General features: G+C 39.2%; 2 protein-coding genes across 2 annotated transcripts in view; one reads left to right on the forward strand and one right to left on the reverse strand.

The window, feature by feature from the left end:
• Positions 1-791: 791 nt before the first annotated feature.
• ccnl1a (cyclin L1a) lies at positions 792-9,540 on the forward strand. Its single transcript, XM_014998103.2, has 10 exons — positions 792-1,123; positions 1,352-1,426; positions 2,271-2,380; positions 4,124-4,244; positions 4,435-4,499; positions 6,677-6,776; positions 6,901-7,005; positions 7,430-7,680; positions 7,787-7,885; positions 8,008-9,540. Exons 1-10 carry the CDS (start codon positions 881-883, stop codon positions 8,453-8,455), a joined length of 1,617 nt encoding a protein of 538 aa, XP_014853589.1. The 5' UTR covers positions 792-880; the 3' UTR covers positions 8,456-9,540.
• Positions 9,541-11,994: 2,454 nt separating this feature from the next.
• Positions 11,995-17,779, reverse strand: part of veph1 (ventricular zone expressed PH domain-containing 1) — a 67,591-nt gene continuing 61,806 nt past the window's right edge. Inside the window, exons 14-15 of the mRNA XM_014998104.2 lie at positions 15,934-15,987; positions 11,995-15,220 (exon numbers count right to left, since the gene is read on the reverse strand). Of these exons, the coding sequence (XP_014853590.2) occupies positions 15,038-15,220; positions 15,934-15,987 (237 nt within the window). The 3' untranslated portion in view covers positions 11,995-15,037. The remainder of the gene's footprint in view (positions 15,221-15,933; positions 15,988-17,779) is intronic.

A 17,779-nucleotide genomic window follows, 5' to 3' on the forward strand; every position in this document is an offset into this window, starting at 1 on the left:
GGATTTAAATTTGGCAACAACAGAAAAAAAAAAAAATGAACACCGTGTTCTCTCAAAGAATCTGGGCTGTTAACTTTTTTGTTTGTTTGTTTTGGCCAAATTCTTGAAATTGAGATCACAATAAATATTTGTATTAGTCTTGCTCGTACATTAAAGCACTTACTTATAAGCTAAATGTAATACGTTCTCAGTACAATTATTTGTACTTTAACATTTCCAATTCCTTAATCGATAATGTAATTTAGTTATTTTAAAATATTTTTATTTCCATTCACATTTTTACTTGGCGGACGGATATGTTCCAGCGGCAATTGTGAGAAGTCCGTACTTTCCCGTAAAAGACGTAACAAAAACCATAAAGAAACCATGTGTCGTGAGCAGTTTCCGTGTTACATATAAGTAACTTTAAAAAAAAACAATATTTCAAATAAGGAGTGTATCGGACTTGGAAACTGATACTGCCAGTAATAACCGTGAAACTTTCAAATCATACTTAAGAAAAAATACATGATAACTTATTTCTTTTTTGTTCAAACAAGGGCGCTTGCCGATTAAGTTTGCATAATGTTACATTCAAACTTACGTCATGTAATAACTTCAGTTTTTCAAATTAACAGCGATGATGAGGAGAACTGAATTCTAGCACAAAGTTAAATGCATTTATTTTTAAATAGATTTTTTGTTTATATTTCGCCACTTAGTTTAGGAGTAGTTGTGGGTTCGTGACATTTAAGCATTGAGAAACTATTTTCTTCCACCGCGGATGTGCACAGACGTTTGCGTCGCCACAGGGCGCTGACGTACAGTGCTTTGTCACAGTCTCGCTTCTCAGCCGTGGTGTTTGTCGAGGCTGCTTGAGCCGCTAACAGCCGAGTTTCCGATGAAGATGGCCGCAGGTCCTCTTTCTGTATCTTCTAACGCATCTAACAACGATGGCATTCTCATCGGTGACAAAGTGTACTCGGAAGTGTACCTTACGATAGACAACTCGGTGATACCGGAGGAAAGACTGTCACCAACTCCGTCTATGCTCGACGGCCTCGACCTGAACACCGAGACCGACCTCCGTATCCTCGGCTGTGAACTGATTCAGTCGGCGGGTATTCTTCTCCGGTTACCCCAGGTACAAATATATATGTATATTAAAGTCCACTAAGTGGATGTTGTTATGAAAGTTATTTATGTGAAATAAGAAATATGTTTTTAAAGGTGCGGCCTAGTTCTTAGCTTGCTAACTTTAGCCTTTTGACGTTGGCGTGGTGGAATTAAAATGGCGGCGGGCCATTGTGCAAGGTTAGGAAGGTTTACATAAGACCTGGTATTAATAACATGGCCTATCTTTTTCTCTCAGGTGGCCATGGCAACGGGACAGGTCCTTTTCCATCGTTTCTTCTACTCCAAATCCTTCGTCAAACACAGTTTCGAGGTAAGTTCATTCAATTAGCTGAGCTCTTCAACCTCCCGATATTACAACTGAACGTTATAGTGACGTTCAGCGGCAGCCATATTGTTTAAGGTTTTTGAAATCCACAGCGGAAGTATACTTGTAGATGAGGACTAAAAAGTGAATCTGAAAGTCTTAAATAAAGGGGCTCAGTTCATATATTTGACGTTAATATTTAGGCTCGTTCTTTTTATATTAATATGAACTAATAGTTAAAGTAAGGTACCGATATATAGTAGCACACTAGTTACTGCACATGACAGCTAAATCTGAGTCAAACATAGCGCCGATTTTTACATATTGAAAATAGAATGGTTAATGGCCATCGTGAAGGCTTCAAAGTTGATTTTCTGACCACATTTTATTAACATGTTATAACCCATTCAGATATAGATATAGAGGTTGTGCCATCTTTCTGGCAGATATTTTGCTTAGTATTTGTGCATGGATGTTAAGCACCATATGGACATCAGTTAATACATTTATATTGTTCTCATTATTCATGCTAATGAGCACATTGTTAACTTCAGGTGAAAGAGTCCAAAATAGGTTTTGTAATACATGATAATGTTACCTAGTTATATGTTGGTAAAGCCATTTATAAACCTTGTGAATATCATTAGGGGTTGCCAACTAAATCTTCTCAATTTCTAATTATTTAATTTGCTCAGCTTTGATTGACAAATCAACTATTAATAAATTAAAACTTGCTTCATTTACAGTCTGAACATGTTCTGAAAACTATCTCTGAAACACATTCACAAGCTGCATCATGAAAGTAGATATATTTTCCTTCCAATCTTTTTGCTTCATTATTATCTTTCAGATTGTTGCTATGGCTTGTATCAACTTGGCGTCTAAGATTGAAGAAGCACCACGGCGAATACGAGATGTCATCAATGTTTTTCATCACCTCAGACAGCTAAGAGGCAAAAAGTAAGTATCAGCCAGAAATCTTAACCATTCTTGTAGATTCAGCCTTTTGTTACATGGACAATATGTTACACTGCATTTATTCGGTGTAGAATGTCGTCTGTTGATTTGTTTTTAATGTGAAAGTGCCCTTCTGTTTATCCATGCACTCTAAACCATCTTAAATCTTTTCAGTTCCAGCCTCACTGGTAGTTTCAAACTGTTATTGTCTACATGTAACATCAGTTTGACCTTTGAAGTTGATATTGGAAAATGAAAAAAATTAAGAACAAAAATTGAAGAAAAAAAAAAAAAGCACATTTGGCTTTGTAAAGGATGAGGCACTTGTACTTTGCCTCATTTCTTTATGTCACGATTCTAGTCCTTGGCATTAACTTGGCTTCTTTTTTCCCTTGCAACCAACTAACAGCGACCAGCTACATTTACCAAATCCTGGGTGATGTGGAATGGTACGTAAGATGAAGCAGTCGGCATGACAACCATGATGCGAGGGGGTCTCTGTCGTCCCCCGAGGCCCATCCCGCCCCCACCTGTGGGAGACTACCATGGTCTGAGCCACCGCGGGGCACTGGGATCGGGGATGGCAGGTTGGCCGAAGGTCCTTGGCCCGTGGGGCACCTTGAGGACTCCTGTGGTTCAGTCTTAAGCTTGGGGGTTCTGTCCGTCAAGCTGTGGACCATGGGGTAATGTAGATTTCTTCTCTGACCGCTTCTCACCATGCATTTTTGATTGTCCAAAAACAAAAAAAAAAGTTCATTCATCTTCTATAACCCATGGCTTCTACAGAAATATCTCCTTGTTTTTAACTGATCCCTTGGAATCAACGCTAGTTTTTTGATGTTATTGTTATTATTGCCTTAAAGTGCATGCGGTTCAATGAATTTAATTACTTTTTTATTTCCCACTATAATTTCAAATCCTTAAGAAGTGACAGTAATTGAGAGACTCCTAGAGCTACTTTTTAATGCTCATCTTTATTTGGTTTAATAAATTTCAATTTTCTGAATATATCTTGCCTTGCATGTCTGAGTGTAGCATTAGTTTCCTGTTTTTTGTTGTTTTTTTTTTGTTTTTTTTCTCTGACATCAAAACATCCTTATGAAAATATGAAAAGTAGTGTTTTGATGGCACGATGGAGGGGTCTGTCGCTTTACTGATCATAATTTAAATAAATTTCAGGAGTCATTTTATAGCAATTTTTGTGACATTAGAAATTGAGGAGAGTATATCTGTTTAAATCAGAATACACCAATTTTTCTTTTTACAGTTTTTTTGTTTAAAATAAAATCTCAGTATATTTGCATCACTTCTATATTTATGTTTTAATCCAATTAGATCTGATGAATCCTTTAGCTTGGGTTGTCCAATACACATTAGTGAACATTTGTTAGCAAGCAGTATTTCTAATAGACTGTGGTCGATAGACTTTCCTTTGGTGAGATTCTAGTTCTAGTTTGGAAATGTTTTTCCGCCTTAAAATCACTGATTATAGTTGAAGTTGATATTTCTGTTGAAGCGATGGTTTGAGATGATCATGTCAGGGACAATCCTCCAAGCTTTCACTGGAACCACAAGAGTCCACAAGCCCCCAGCACACTGTTAGGCATGCAAACAGTGTAACTTGTTGCTTAAAGTTGGTTGGCAAGGGGGAAAAAAAAGTGCAAGAATTCAAAAGGGCACTTTCTCCTTCATACATTTATAGTGAAAGGGGAACCACTGTTTGATTTTGAATTTTTTATGAAATAGGACTCCAAGTCCATTGATACTTGATCAGAACTACATAAATACCAAAAACCAAGTCATCAAAGCGGAACGACGAATCTTGAAGGAGTTGGGCTTCTGTGTGCATGTCAAGCATCCGCACAAGGTGAGTTTAAAAACAAGATTCTTTTTATGCAATGTTGGGGAAATTTATTTTCATGCAGGTAGACGGCTTCCGTTTTTAATTTTTCACGTTTGGTAGAAGTTAAGAACTGCATTAGACTATTTACATTTTCTCAGTTTTGTGTTTGAGCAGCAGACTGTTCTGTTAACACATAATCTATATGTGATTCCAGATCGTCGTTATGTACCTTCAGTTCCTGGAATGTGAGAAGAACCAGACACTAGTCCAAACGGCCTGGTAAGTTCATGTACAGGTCCTTAACCAACTTCCCCACAGCAGCAACACTAGTCAGAGCTGTAAGAAGTGCTGCCAGACCTGGGCTTAAGGTGGAGCTGAATTACTTTCAAATGGCATATTGAGATGCTCCTCATGAAATCCAAACATCCTCACATGCCAGTAAAATTATATTCAAGTCATGTTGAAGAGTTGCACATTTGAACCACTTTCAATGTTAGTTTTGCCCAGGTCTGAGAGTTCCACTTCATCACTTCCATTAAATCCTACCAACTGTTATTTTCTATTTATTCTTATGTGATTTGCTCATTTTTGGGAGGTTTAGCAAGTTCTTGTACTGCAAACGTGCTAATTGCCTCACTTTCTAATCTGCCCTTACATGTGAGAGTGTTTATTTCCCAGTGCCCAGGGAACTTGGTTTAACTTTGTCCTTTCTCTCTACTCTTTGATTAAAGGGTAGTCCATGCTGGTAAGTCACATAAAGAACCTCTGAACTCTGCCTCCTCCAACCACATGACCTCAGGAAGCTCCCCCTTTTGGCTGGCTGCCCCTCTCCTGACAGCCAGTCCCAGTGCAAGATTCACTGAAGGGGGCGGGCGGGCCTTTCCCAACAGCCAGCATCGTCTTGTTTTCTCTTGGGTGTCCAAAAGGATTTGTATTTTTTGGTCTTGCTACACAGATTCTCAAGTGTAATAGCTCTCTTGTCAAGTAGTTACAGATAGGTTATCTTGTTCTAGTTTACTTGCATTTAGAAATGAAGTAAACTCAGTCAGAACAGAATTTTGTTTCTATTGGCCACATTACCTGCCTGTTTGTTACATTTACCAGTAGAATACTGTGTCTTGTCCCCCACTGACATGGTGTCCAGACATGTGTCTGTTTTACAGGCTGATCCGGTTCTCGGGTTTTGGCTTCAAGGACCCGTCTCATCCTCGCAGCAAACAGAATCGAACAGCCATGCGTTTTCTGTAGTAGTGCTAAAAGTATTTTCACGCTGGTCAGTTTTTAAAGGCAGGTTTGAAGGAAGGAAAGCTTTGACCACTTAAGGAAGTTTTATACAGCTTAGAAAAAAGGACATCATTGTGACGCTCATAATATAACAGCTTTACAGTCATCGACTCGCCATTAGTTGAGGTCTAATTTCTTTGTGGTTTCATTTGGTTAGATTAGGATTACTGAAAGCTTTTACCATCATTTTTCATTACAAATTTCTACCTAATTCCATCATTATGCCTAATTCACATTCCAAGCAATGCTGACTCTTCCATATTCCCAAAACATTGTTCTAGACAAACTCTTGGCACATGATGCATTTTGCAGAGATTTCAAATACATATCCAGTGTAGATTGCTCAGATATTTCCACAAAGTGAAGTGGATGCCAGCGGTTATCACCTATAGGAGTTCATTTCAGTCCTTTGCTTGAAATCATTCACTGAAGCAAGACATGGTTTTAACAATGCACCCTAAATCCACATAAACCAACATGATGGCGGAAAAACTTGGTCTCCTCATTTGAGTATATCACAGCGCTTCTGAATCATAAGTTTTACCCCGCATGCCTCCACACACACCACGCTTTTTTTTTTCTTTCAGATCCAACCATCTGAAAGTGAAGCTAGCTTTACCTTTTTTTTTTTTTTTTCCTTCTTTGTTGTCTTTGCATGTCTCCCTTCTTAGAGAGCATGTGTTTGTCGCCGTCATCATCAAACACCCTGGAAAGTTTAAATTTCTTGGATGGTCATCAGTCTTGTCTTCATTCTTTCTGTGACATGCAGCAGCTCCCTGGATTCCCCGGAGAGAAACGGACAAAGTTAAACGCAACAATAAAGAGATCTTAATTTAATATTGTCAGTTATTTTTAAACTAAAGTTAAAAATGTATCTTCTGTGCTCCTGCGTCAGGGTCATTATTTTTATATGGCACCAGTGAGACACAATTACATTGTGCAAGTCTGCTGAAGTACTTGCATCCAGTCGTGCTTCAACTGCAGATTCTAGAGTTAATAAATTTTATTGATTTATTAAAAAAAAAAAAAATCTGATTATATGTTGCAGTAGAGATAAATGTTGCACATTGATATTTAGTATGAAGTTGTTGGTGCTGCATGATTGGTTGACAGTTTGGTTTGTGTAGCGACGATGCTATGTTTTTGTCTGTGTTTTCTGTTTGTCCCTTTAGGAACTACATGAATGACAGCTTGAGGACGAACGTGTTTGTGAGGTTCCAGCCTGAAACCATCGCCTGTGCCTGTATGTACCTCGCTGCCCGAGCTCTGCAGGTGAGACAACATGCGATCTAAAAGCAGCTCCTTCACCCTGCTTTTACTCCAAACTCCATCACAGAAGTGATGGATAATTCACAGCACGGTGCAAAGGTTTATAGAACTGCGCTTGTTTTCCCAGATTCCCCTGCCAACCAGACCGCATTGGTATCTACTGTTTGGAGCTACTGAAGAGGAGATTAAAGAAATCTGCATTACTACCCTGAAACTGTACACCAGGAAGAAGGTAATTATTTTTGAGATGTGGTATGATAATCAGACGGTTCATTTTGAACTACAAGAACCTTTTAGGATATTGCTGCAAATGTCTCCTTAAATCTGTGTTTATTTAATTGAGATAATGTTTGACGTATGCTATTACAATCCCTGCAGATGAGCACATGCAGACTGCTCTAAAATCTTGCAGTGTTCCTATAACAAGATTATTTTATATCGACAGTTTTTTACTGTCTGAGTGCTGTCTGTCAATCCCCATTGTTCATTCATCCATTAGTTTTTTCCACTTCATCTTCTCTCCCATCCCCTGAATCCTGACCTTTGTGGAAACAGGCTTTTAAAAAAAAATCACTAAACATTTTATGATCTATAATGTGAAGAATGCTGCCATTTGACATTTTGGCTTTTAGTAAATTGAACGGTTTCCTTTCTAGCCTAATTATGAACAGCTTGAGAAGGAGGTGGAGCGACGGAAGGTGTTCTTGGCAGAGGCCAAGCTGAAGGCGAAGGGCCTGAACCTGGATGGCACGCCGGCGCTCTCTGGCATAGGCGGCTTCTCTCCGGCCTCCAAGCCCTGCTCCCCCGTGGTGAAGGTGGAGGAGAAATCCCCAAACCCCCAGACTACGAAACCAGTAAAGAAGGAGCCCGACAGCCGCACTCAGGTCAACAAGAGTCCACATAACGGGTAAGAAACTTAACAGGTTTATGCCAAGGGACTCAATATTTCTATGACGTTTACTTCGTTTAGTGATATATTTTCGTTTTTACTGATCAACCTGTTTGCTCCGCAGGCTGAGGAAGGAGGTAAAGATCGGCAGGACCAGTAGGAGTGGAAGTCGTTCCCGTTCAAGAACACGATCACGGTCCAGATCCCCCTCTCATCGCAGACAGTAAGTTTTATTTCGGTCTTCACAACTGTTCTTGTTCATGTCCACACATGTAAGTTGTGTTTTTTGTATCTGATCAAAAGTTTTAACTGCAGATAAATTCTTGTATGTTCTTGTGCTTCCAGTTACAACAGCAGACGCAGTCGCTCAGGGACGTACAGCTCTCGGTCACGCTCGCGCTCTCACAGCCGCAGCCCGTTGCCTCATCGACACCCGCCCTCACCCCTTCTCCCTCATCTCAAGTCGAAGTCCAGTCACCACGGCAACAGCGACTCCAAACTCAGCGGGCGTCACAGCAACAGCGGGGGTGGTGGCTCTGGTCACAAGAGGAAGCGCACCCGGTCTCGATCCCGCACTCCAGTCAAAGCGGACAGGGACAGAGAGCGGGAACGGGACAGAGAGAGAGACCGCTCTTTTGATTTCTCTTCAAAGAAACACAAACACGAGCGGGGAAGCGGACATCGCGACCGGAGGGAGAGGTCTCGGTCCTACGAAAGGGACAGGGATCGCAGCCACAAGAGCAAACACCATGGCAGCAGCGGACACTCAGGACACAGCCGCCACCGGCGCTGAGAGACACACGGAGACGAGCCCTGGGGCTGACGGTCACCAATGTTTGACACAAATCAAACGAGTTGGACACATCCTCTTAATTATGGTCATGTTAATTTAATATCCATGTCAGGAAGTAGAATATTTGCAAATTGTAAACGCAATAATCGAAAGGTTACCGTTTGTTGCATAAAAAAATTCTTAGGTGTGGGGAGAAACTGTCGCCAAATGATGCAATTAAACAAGTGACTGGGAGAACATGTCAAATTTGAAGGTTTGAAATATTACATCCTTTAACAAACAAGTCATGTTTCTGGGTTCAGCTTTTGTTTTATTATTATTATTATTTCTTTTATTGGTTTATTTTAATTTAAATTCAACAAAGGTGTAAAGAAACCATTGATGACGTTTCTTCTGGTCCAGTAAAAATGTTTAACCTGTCTGGGTCCTAAATGCAGCATCTGCATGGACAGATATCCTGAGTACTTAACTCTGTCAGAGTCGGCCTGTCGTGTGGGAAGCCCAAAGTGCAGCAGTGACCTCCAGCATGAAGTGATGATTATTGGTTGACCTGCTGGAAGTGACTCCATGTAGATGAGGGCAGCAGCGTGACCTCAGCCTCCGGCCTCTCTCTATCTGCCTGTGTTTTCCTCTTGTCTCACCAACGAGTGCACCCCCTGCCCGACTACCCAACCCTAATCTTTTTAGTTTTATATGTAAAGTTACAAATTTTTGGAAAAAAAACAAAAACATTTATTTACAGTGTAAAGCTTTGATATCCACTGACGGAATGTGAACGCTTTGATTTATAGAAGCGACCTGTTCAGTGGAGGGATTGAATGAGTAAATGTAAAGTAAATGTTATTTAGGAAAGATCAATAAGTTTGCACATTGCAGGACTAGTGGGCAGTTTTTTTATTTTATGTTTTTTATTGGAAAGGTTTGTCTAAAGAGAAACTGGTGACTTTCATTTTTCTTGCTTTTCCAAGCAGGAAAAGCAGACAATTAAAAGTATATTTTAGGGTTGTCAATTTGTTGCACTGGTTTTTAGTGTGCACGTCTTCATGTCCAATTTTTATTCATTAATAAATGAGGAATGCCACTGACCTATGGTCTTTTTGTTGGGTTAGTGCTTCTTAAAGAACTGTTATGAACAAATTGACACTGGAAATGTCAGTTTTTTAAAATATAAAAGTCCCTGCATTGTTAAAAATGAATTTTGGTGATGTAAGGTTGTACAACCAGACTTCTAAATACAGTTTTTGCTTTTCAAAATGACTAAATTAATCAGATTTATTTTTTTTATTTAAAAAAAGCTTTTTTTTTGTCCACCAGAGGGCGATATAGTTTCAGAATAGCTGCGTTCCTTGCATGTTCCAATAGCATCAGTTTTGAAAAGTGATTTAGTTTCCTCATATTAAGATTATGTACTGCAAATTATATTAGATTATTCTAGTATCTCCAATAATTTTAGAAAGCTAAAATTAAAATTTACAATGAACTGTAATTTACCTCAGTCTGCCCTAAACATTGACCTGAGAGACGTCGACAGCTACGTCAAAATCGATTGATTGCTTTCCTTCAAAATAAAAGCTGATTAATCACAGAGTAAAACATGCAAGGGATATATTTTTGCATGATTAATAAAAGCTAAACATTCAGTCAGAGAAAACTTAAAAATTAAATATCAATAAAAAAGATTTTCAATACAGAAATATTGACATCCTGAATATGATGTCAGTGTATGCAGTTAGTACTTGGTGGGGCTCCTTTTACATTAATTACTGCATCAGTGCTGTGGAGCCTGTGGCTCTGCTGAGATGGTTTGAGAGTAGTCTTCATCGCTGTTTTGTCTCTCATCTTCCTCTGACAACACTCTACAGATTCTCAGTGAGGTTTAAAATAATCAATGGAGTCTGCTGATTGGGCAGCAAACACTTGCACCAGTGATACTATGGTCATTACAGCCCAGATGCTGAATCCTGCTGAAAATTAAATCAACTTCTCCATAATGTTTGTCAGTAGAGTGATGTGTTCTCAGATTTCCTGGTAATAAAGTCACACTGCAATAAAATCACTGGACCTCAAGCAAAGTCAACATCCTGGATATGTCCGCGTGTGGTGGCTGCTGAAGCCAGTGGGACATTCCACCAAACCCTTGGATGTGTTTTACCTTAAAATCTCCTCGGTTAAATCCATTTTTTATTGTTTTTTTTTTTTTTTGTGACATTCGAACCTTTAGAGACGCTGATTTTGGGTTTCAATAGCTCTAAGCTCTAATCACCAAAAGTTGAAACATATCACTGTGCGTAATCAATAAGCATGAGTCTCTCCTCTGGAGGTAATTTCACAAAATAAGTGAACTTTATCTCCAGTTTGATGGGATATTGTGTTTTATGTTTTGCTGTGTGGAGAGAGGAAACAAAACCACTGAGCTGCACAGAAAATTGTTAAATGGATGTTTTCAGTAATACAGAAACAGCAAAACTTTTGTTTCTAATAACGTTTTCATGATATCACCAAGCCTGTTGAGACCAGCATCTCCTATTACTCAAGTGTCACTGCAGCTATAAAAATGCTCAGTCAAGGAACAGAAATAGGAACAAAATGAACATAAATTCATGCATCTCTCCAAATCCACCGCAAAAAAAAAAAAGGAGCCAAGAGATTTGTTCAGTTTCCCTCCGTAGAGAGTTAGACCCTAACATGATGTCAAGTATCTGTCTGGTCGTCTTGCGACTGAATTTATAACCTATGATTAAGAGTTTTCACATAGACACTGGCCTTATCCTGAAGGTCAAGCTGTGCACTAGAGGAAGGGCGACATGTTTCACCGCCTGCGTCACGTTTATGGGCAGAAATGACTAGAATGCACATCTGGCTGCAGCAGAAATATTTTGGGATTACTAACTGCAACACTAGTTGAAAAGAAGGAGATGCTTTTTTTTTGTTTGTTTTTTAAAGAAAAAGATTTATTCCAAATTGCTAGCAGCTGCAAAAAAAAGTTTAGTCATACAACCATCAATCACTGCCAGTTGTTCCATTATGTGCTTCCATCTCACTGAGTCATCTGCTCGAGTTGCTTTGCTTTTCCTTTACGACAAACCAGTTTGAATGGGAACATAGCTTGTTAATCATGTTACTCATTTCCCATTCCGCGATCCGAGTGTGCAAACTGCTGTTGGTGTGGGGTCAACCTGAGTGGAGTTCGCACTCTGTTCTTAATACCGAGTCTGGGATGCGCTCCATGGAAATAATGTTGAATGTAAATCAATTCTCTATTCGGTCATTTTGCTTTAGATTTTTTCTAAAAAAAAAAAAAAAAAAAATTCAGCATTTTTTTTTTCTTTAAAAATCACTACATTTCTAATTTCATTAGAATTCATAACCATCATATTTTTGTGCCCCCTTTTTATATCAAGTGACCAAAAATGAGCCCTTATGAGAAGCCCAATGTCAGAGGCTGAACTGATGCCTTTAGATTGCTGATTGGACAGATTTATTTTCTGCTTTTTGAAAGTAAGGCAGCCATGCCGCGGCTGCAACGAGACGAGGATTACTTCGACAAAACAATACTGTTTTATTATCAGTACAGCACAGCATTCATTTGTATGCACTTGAATTTAATAGCTATAAAACCAGGAAGAGAACAAGACAGAGGAGGAGACATTTCATCCGTCATTCATCGTTTGAGGCCTTAAACACACATAATACTGACCTTTTATCAAAATCAAATTTAATCAAACATCAAGAAGGAAGAAAAAGTACATAGGATTCATATTCCTCAAGACTGAAGGAAATTATTTGAAACATTCAGATAACCTGCATGAATCATCTTCACAGTGTTTGTTAAAACTACAGCAGTATTCCCATCGAGCCTCACGTCATGGAAAGCAGCGTCATGCTGTTCTCCAGCATGAGACATAAATGAACTACGTGTGGAACAGGCTGACGGATGCAAGAGAGAGGTTACAGAGCTGCCCTGGAAACGTTTTATTTGAAGAAAAATATCTAAAGACAGTTTTGTGATCAAACGAAACAAGCAGCTGCCCATGGATTTGGAAACCAGCCCAACGTGGTTGACGGAGGGTTCACGCTCCGTTGTCCCACGTTTAATGTCACACATTACTAAATGCATACACAGAGCAGCTGAACCGTACTTCTAGGGAGCCGAGGTTACCAAAATCGGCTCACCTTGATCTTGAATGGTGCAGAACGCCGAAGCAGATGTGATCATTTCGGGACTAATTGTTAAATTTGACCTGGACAGCATGTTGAATCTCAACCATAAAAATACAAGAATGCAATATTGCACTGAATGCACTCACATGACCTTATGAAAAGATGTCTCTAACATTTTAAGTGTCATTCATTCACTTTTTGCATTTTCATGACAGAATGTTGACACATTAAAAAGAAAAAAAAAAAAGCCAAAAACATGGCAGTCCTGCTTACCTGAACCGTGATTACTGTAGCTGTTAAATTTTCTGATTTTATGGGCGTATAAACTGTAACTGATTTAAAACGTATGGTGTCTGTTTTTGGCCATCTTTAGCAGAAAAAGGACTAAATTCCTCTGCTCAAAGTAATATTTTAGGTTTTAAGATTTTTCTGCTGAGATGGAATCAAAACAGTTATGCTGCCGTTGCGGTGATGTTTGTTCACTGGTTGCTTTGGGACTTTTAGTTGCAAATTCCCTTTTACTACTATGAAGTGTCTCTTGTTCTGTTTCAGTGTTAACCCATGAAATCACACTTCTGGAAGACGTGTCTCCTTTTCTAAAGGGAACAAATTCGAAATCTTGTTAAACTTTGATGCAGTGATATCACACATAGTGGACTTTGTAACGACCCTTTTCACGTTTTAAGGTGTAATTGCTGTCTCCGCATCATTGCTTTTAGTGTGTTTTTCTGCAATGTGAGCCCTCTCTTCTACAATCAATGGCTAATCAAGATACTATTAAGCGCCACAGTAAGACGAGATGCAAATTGGGGGAGCTCTTTGAACCTCACAGTAGTGACACACAAAAAGCAGCTGGGAGAAATCAGGAGGAAAAAGTAGCATCCTGGGAAAAGCTGGAAAGTTCTGGGTCTGGTAGCTAAATCGGCCCTCAAGAAAACGAACATCTCAAATTAAAATAACAGAGTGAAAAACAACATTGTTCTGACCGAAAGACATATTTTGTTAGACATTTGGTTTTGGTGCTGTTTATTTGGTTTTAGATGGATCTGAGCCGGTTCTCTCCTTTGCCAATTTGTGCCCTCATTTCTTACCCCATCATTACTTATTTTGCCCCAGTTTACCCTCCATATTGTATCTGTAACTGTATTTACAAACTAACAACAGTTATAAGTTATTTTCCAAAAACTTTTAATTCTCCATTTTATTAACCCTGATCAAATCAAAATAAGAGATGACTTTAAGAGATATTATCTATGATGTCTTATAGACTCTGAGAAGATTTAAAAAAAAATCTTCAAAATCCCAGTTATCAAAGCAGGTATGAAATGAAATGTCAGTTTTCTTAAAGTTTTCTTGTTTGGATTTCACAATGGAGAAAACTGTGAGCTAAATGAGTTCTTTATAAAATATGAAGTAAATTTCAGCAGAACATTTCTCCTATGGAGAGATATAAAAAAAAAAACAACTACTAGAACAACACAACAAGATTGTAAAAAAGAGAAACTTGGATCATTTGTATTTCCAGCTGCTTCTCTTACGAGTAACATTACTTCACGAACTGAACATAAAAAAGGTTGGTGATAAAAATGAACTGAAATGAAAATATGGGATACAGAATTATTTAGGCAAGCAAAAGTTGCACATAAAAAAAAAATAAAAAAAAATCAGTCACAAAATACTTAAACATCTTGGAAAAAGGAATGTATATTAAATGTATATGATTTTGTAACTTGTCGTCGTACTTTGTAAGTTTAATGTGTCGACATAAAAAGATGTATAAAATAATCAAATCTAAATCAGCTTCAAAGCAATCTTTTTACATTGTACACACTATTTATTTCACAGTAAAAATGAGAATTTCCATGTTGTTTTATCTGGGTCATTTATAGATATTAAAAGATTTTGTATTTAGTGTGTGCTCCTTTGATGAATGTGTGTAACATACAAGCAGGGTTTGCCCACAGGTAACAGTAGGTACAGTGACATAAAACTGGATCAATAAGTTAGTCTATTTTTGCTGGTTTCTTAATTTTATATACTAAAAATACTGCATAACAAATCTGGGTTAAGCAAGTCAATGTTCCGTCATCAGCAGGATTGATGTCCACATGTGGAACAGATAGCTAGTCTTTGTTCAAAATCATTTCACAATACCTGCAGAGAATAGCCTTCCTGCTCTGAGTTTTCATATCAAAGCATCGCGGAAGCGACAGAAACGTCGTTGTTTAGGCGATCCACTTCACGCCAACCGACTCGGCTCTTCGCCCACTTCCTCAAGTTATCAGTAGTGATTGTTTCTATTTCCTCTCTGTCCATTTGGTTATGCATAAACCACAAAAAGAAAAAGAAAGAAGAACTTGCTCCAACTGAAGTGAATACTAATGATTCACATCAAAGTCGGTGTCTGTGCTGGGTCTGGCCTCACAGGTAGGTGGTCGCCTCTCTGTTCTCCCTCTCTCTGGCCTGAGCCACGGCCACGTTGATGCACTGCAGCCACTCCTCGGCGTGTTTCTCGTCCTCGGCTTTCAGCACGTATGTCTTGTTGTCCGTGAAGATCTCGAAGGCCCTCGGCAGACCCCGATCCCGCCGTTTCTTAGCGACTACCTGTGAAAACAACGGAGGGTCAGGGATGAAAGGAGAAAAGAAAAACATCTCCACGCTCAGCAAAGCAGCTGCTGTCTCTTTAGTAATTCACATCATTTCGCTTGATGTAGATTTGTTTGTAGCTTAAAAGTATTTTAGGATAAAACGCACCTTCTTACACTATTAAAGCCGTTATTGGGAATAATTTAGTCTACAAAACGTGAGCAGAAACGTTTTTACAGGTTGTCAAGTTACAACCGCAAACCTCAATTTTTACTGGTTGGGTTTCATGACAGACCAACATGAAGTAGCTCACAAAGCTGCGGCAAAGTTTAAAGTAGGGTTTGGTGGTAAGGAGAACTATGTAACTTAGCATCAGAGAATAGAAACGGTATGCGACGTTTCAGCATCGATTGTAAAACTGGTGATGACAAATTAGTGAGTGAAATCAGAGCAATCTTGGAAGAAAACCTTCTAGAGGATAATGCAAATGGAAATATTTTTTTTTTATTCTTAGATATTTACAAAATTAAAACCTCTGTGTAGTTTTTGTTGAGCCTGGGGCAAAGGTTATCCTTCCAGCAGATAAACACGCCTAAACACATCAAGACATTAATAAAGAAATCCTAAAAACCTGCTGGATGCTTTGTAAGGCACTGTGCACCGATACAATCAGGGTAAACGTTAGCTAAAGTTAGAGCAGTGAGGATTAAGGAAGGCCTGGGATTGGTCACCTTGACACTCTGCACTCTGCTCAGCTCTATGGGGATGTCATCCAGCTCATCCTTCTGCAAATAAGACAAAGAGTTCGTTACCACTCAATAAGATGATGACCCTTTTTTTCTGTAAATAACCTGTGTGGGTTCAGCATCACAACGCCCAATGAAGACCCTCGAATAAAGAAGCACAATGCTGTTTGCAACCGTCGTTGCCAGTGAAATCTACCTCAAAATGAACCACGTCAAAGAAGAACGACTCCGCTTTGTTTTTCCTCCAGCGCAGGAAAAGAAAAGTCTGCCTCTGCTCACCCGCTGATCGGTCCAAACGTGGGTGGCGCAGTGGAGTCAGAACCATGTACTCTTACACCATCGTTAATTATGTGGCTGCAACCACAGCATGAAGCAAAGTCCGCCGCAGGAGTCCACATCCTGACTGGGGCATTCCTCTGCCCCAGTCAGGATCTAAACAACCGTTTGCATTATTTATTTACTCATTCAGCGACGGCCTCTGTTTGGCTTACTGACCGTTCGTAACAACATCCCTTACGTCACACATTTCCCGTTTTTGTCTCCACGGGTTTTTTTCTCGTCAGCACTTTTCAACAAAATGGTGAGTGAAAAGGTGCATGTATGGAGCTTCTCATTTGAAAACCACAAACAAAAATGTGTGAACTATATTAAAATAGCTTCTCCAACCTGGTGTCATATTGTGTCAATAACAAAATCTAATGGCTCCCTGTAGCATCAGAAACTGACGTTCATCACATCCAAGCCATTTTAAATACTGCAAAAAAAAGATGTGTTTCACAAAGACTGAACAAAAGTATGACTGTTATATTTTACCACAAAAAGAAAACAGACAAAAAAAACATTCCAAAAGATTGTCTGATATAGATGACAAGACTATAAATCTATATATCCAAGTGTACAACTTTATATTCCCGATGACAGTTGTGTTTTTGGCATATTCTGCATGTGAGGGAATATAAAGACCCTTTTAGTAATTATGATATTTGATATCGATGATATGATATTTCCATCTGTCCCCGAACAGCAGGACTTGCCAAACTGTGGTTCAGGCTAGCCCAGGGTTTGGCTGCAGTTCCTGTCTGGTCCTAATTAAAGAGCAAACGCAATCTTCACCAGAGCTCCAAATTACAGTGCAAGGATAAATACATCTTTTTAATTAGAAATTAAACTTTGTTTAACAGTATCTGTCTTCAAACATGAGGAAAACTCTCATATGTGTCCAACTTATTCCAGGGATTCAGTTAAGCACTTTTACTTTTATGCAAAGAGTCAACAAACATTGCTCTGTATAAGTGTGCAGCTCTTTTTGTTTAGCCAACCCCTACTGAATAATTATTATTTTGTCTTGCAAACTTATTTCTATAACTGTTTAACTTTATAAAAAAAATTATATATATAAAAATTCCCTTCTCACCTGCTTGAGGGTTCTGCACAGTATCTTGGCTGTGCCTAGAACTGCACATTTCTGGACTGAGATGTCTGATGTTGTTCCTGGGATCTGTTTGAGCCACTGCTCCAGTTTGGGGGTGACTGCCCCGAGGGCCCCGATGACCACAGGCACCACTGTGGTCTTCACCTTCCAGGCCTTCTCCAGTTCCTCTCTGAGGCCCTGGTATTTCTCCAGTTTATCATGCTCCTTTTTCCTGATGTTGTGGTCACTTGGTATTGCTACATCCACCACAACGGCTTTCCTCTGTTCTTTATCCACCACCACAATGTCCGGTTGGTTCGCCATTACCATCTTGTCTGTCTGGATCTGGAAGTCCCACAGGATCTTAGCTCGGTCATTCTCCACCACCTTTGGGGGTGTTCCCCACTTTGACCTCGGGGC

This window comes from Poecilia mexicana, unplaced genomic scaffold, assembly GCF_051168715.1.
Source record: "Poecilia mexicana isolate PSO_F unplaced genomic scaffold, ASM5116871v1 scaffold_13, whole genome shotgun sequence".
Lineage (NCBI taxonomy): Eukaryota > Metazoa > Chordata > Actinopteri > Cyprinodontiformes > Poeciliidae > Poecilia > Poecilia mexicana.

Excerpts from the sequence above, each read along its gene's own strand:
- ccnl1a (XM_014998103.2), top strand. The coding sequence starts at position 881 with ATGAAGATGGCCGCAGGTCCTCTTTCTGTATCTTCTAACGCATCTAAC. Across the intron at positions 6,777-6,900 it reads TCGCTGCCCGAGCTCTGCAG|ATTCCCCTGCCAACCAGACC; the intron begins GTGAGACAACAT and ends TTGTTTTCCCAG. Across the intron at positions 7,886-8,007 it reads TCCCCCTCTCATCGCAGACA|TTACAACAGCAGACGCAGTC; the intron begins GTAAGTTTTATT and ends TTGTGCTTCCAG.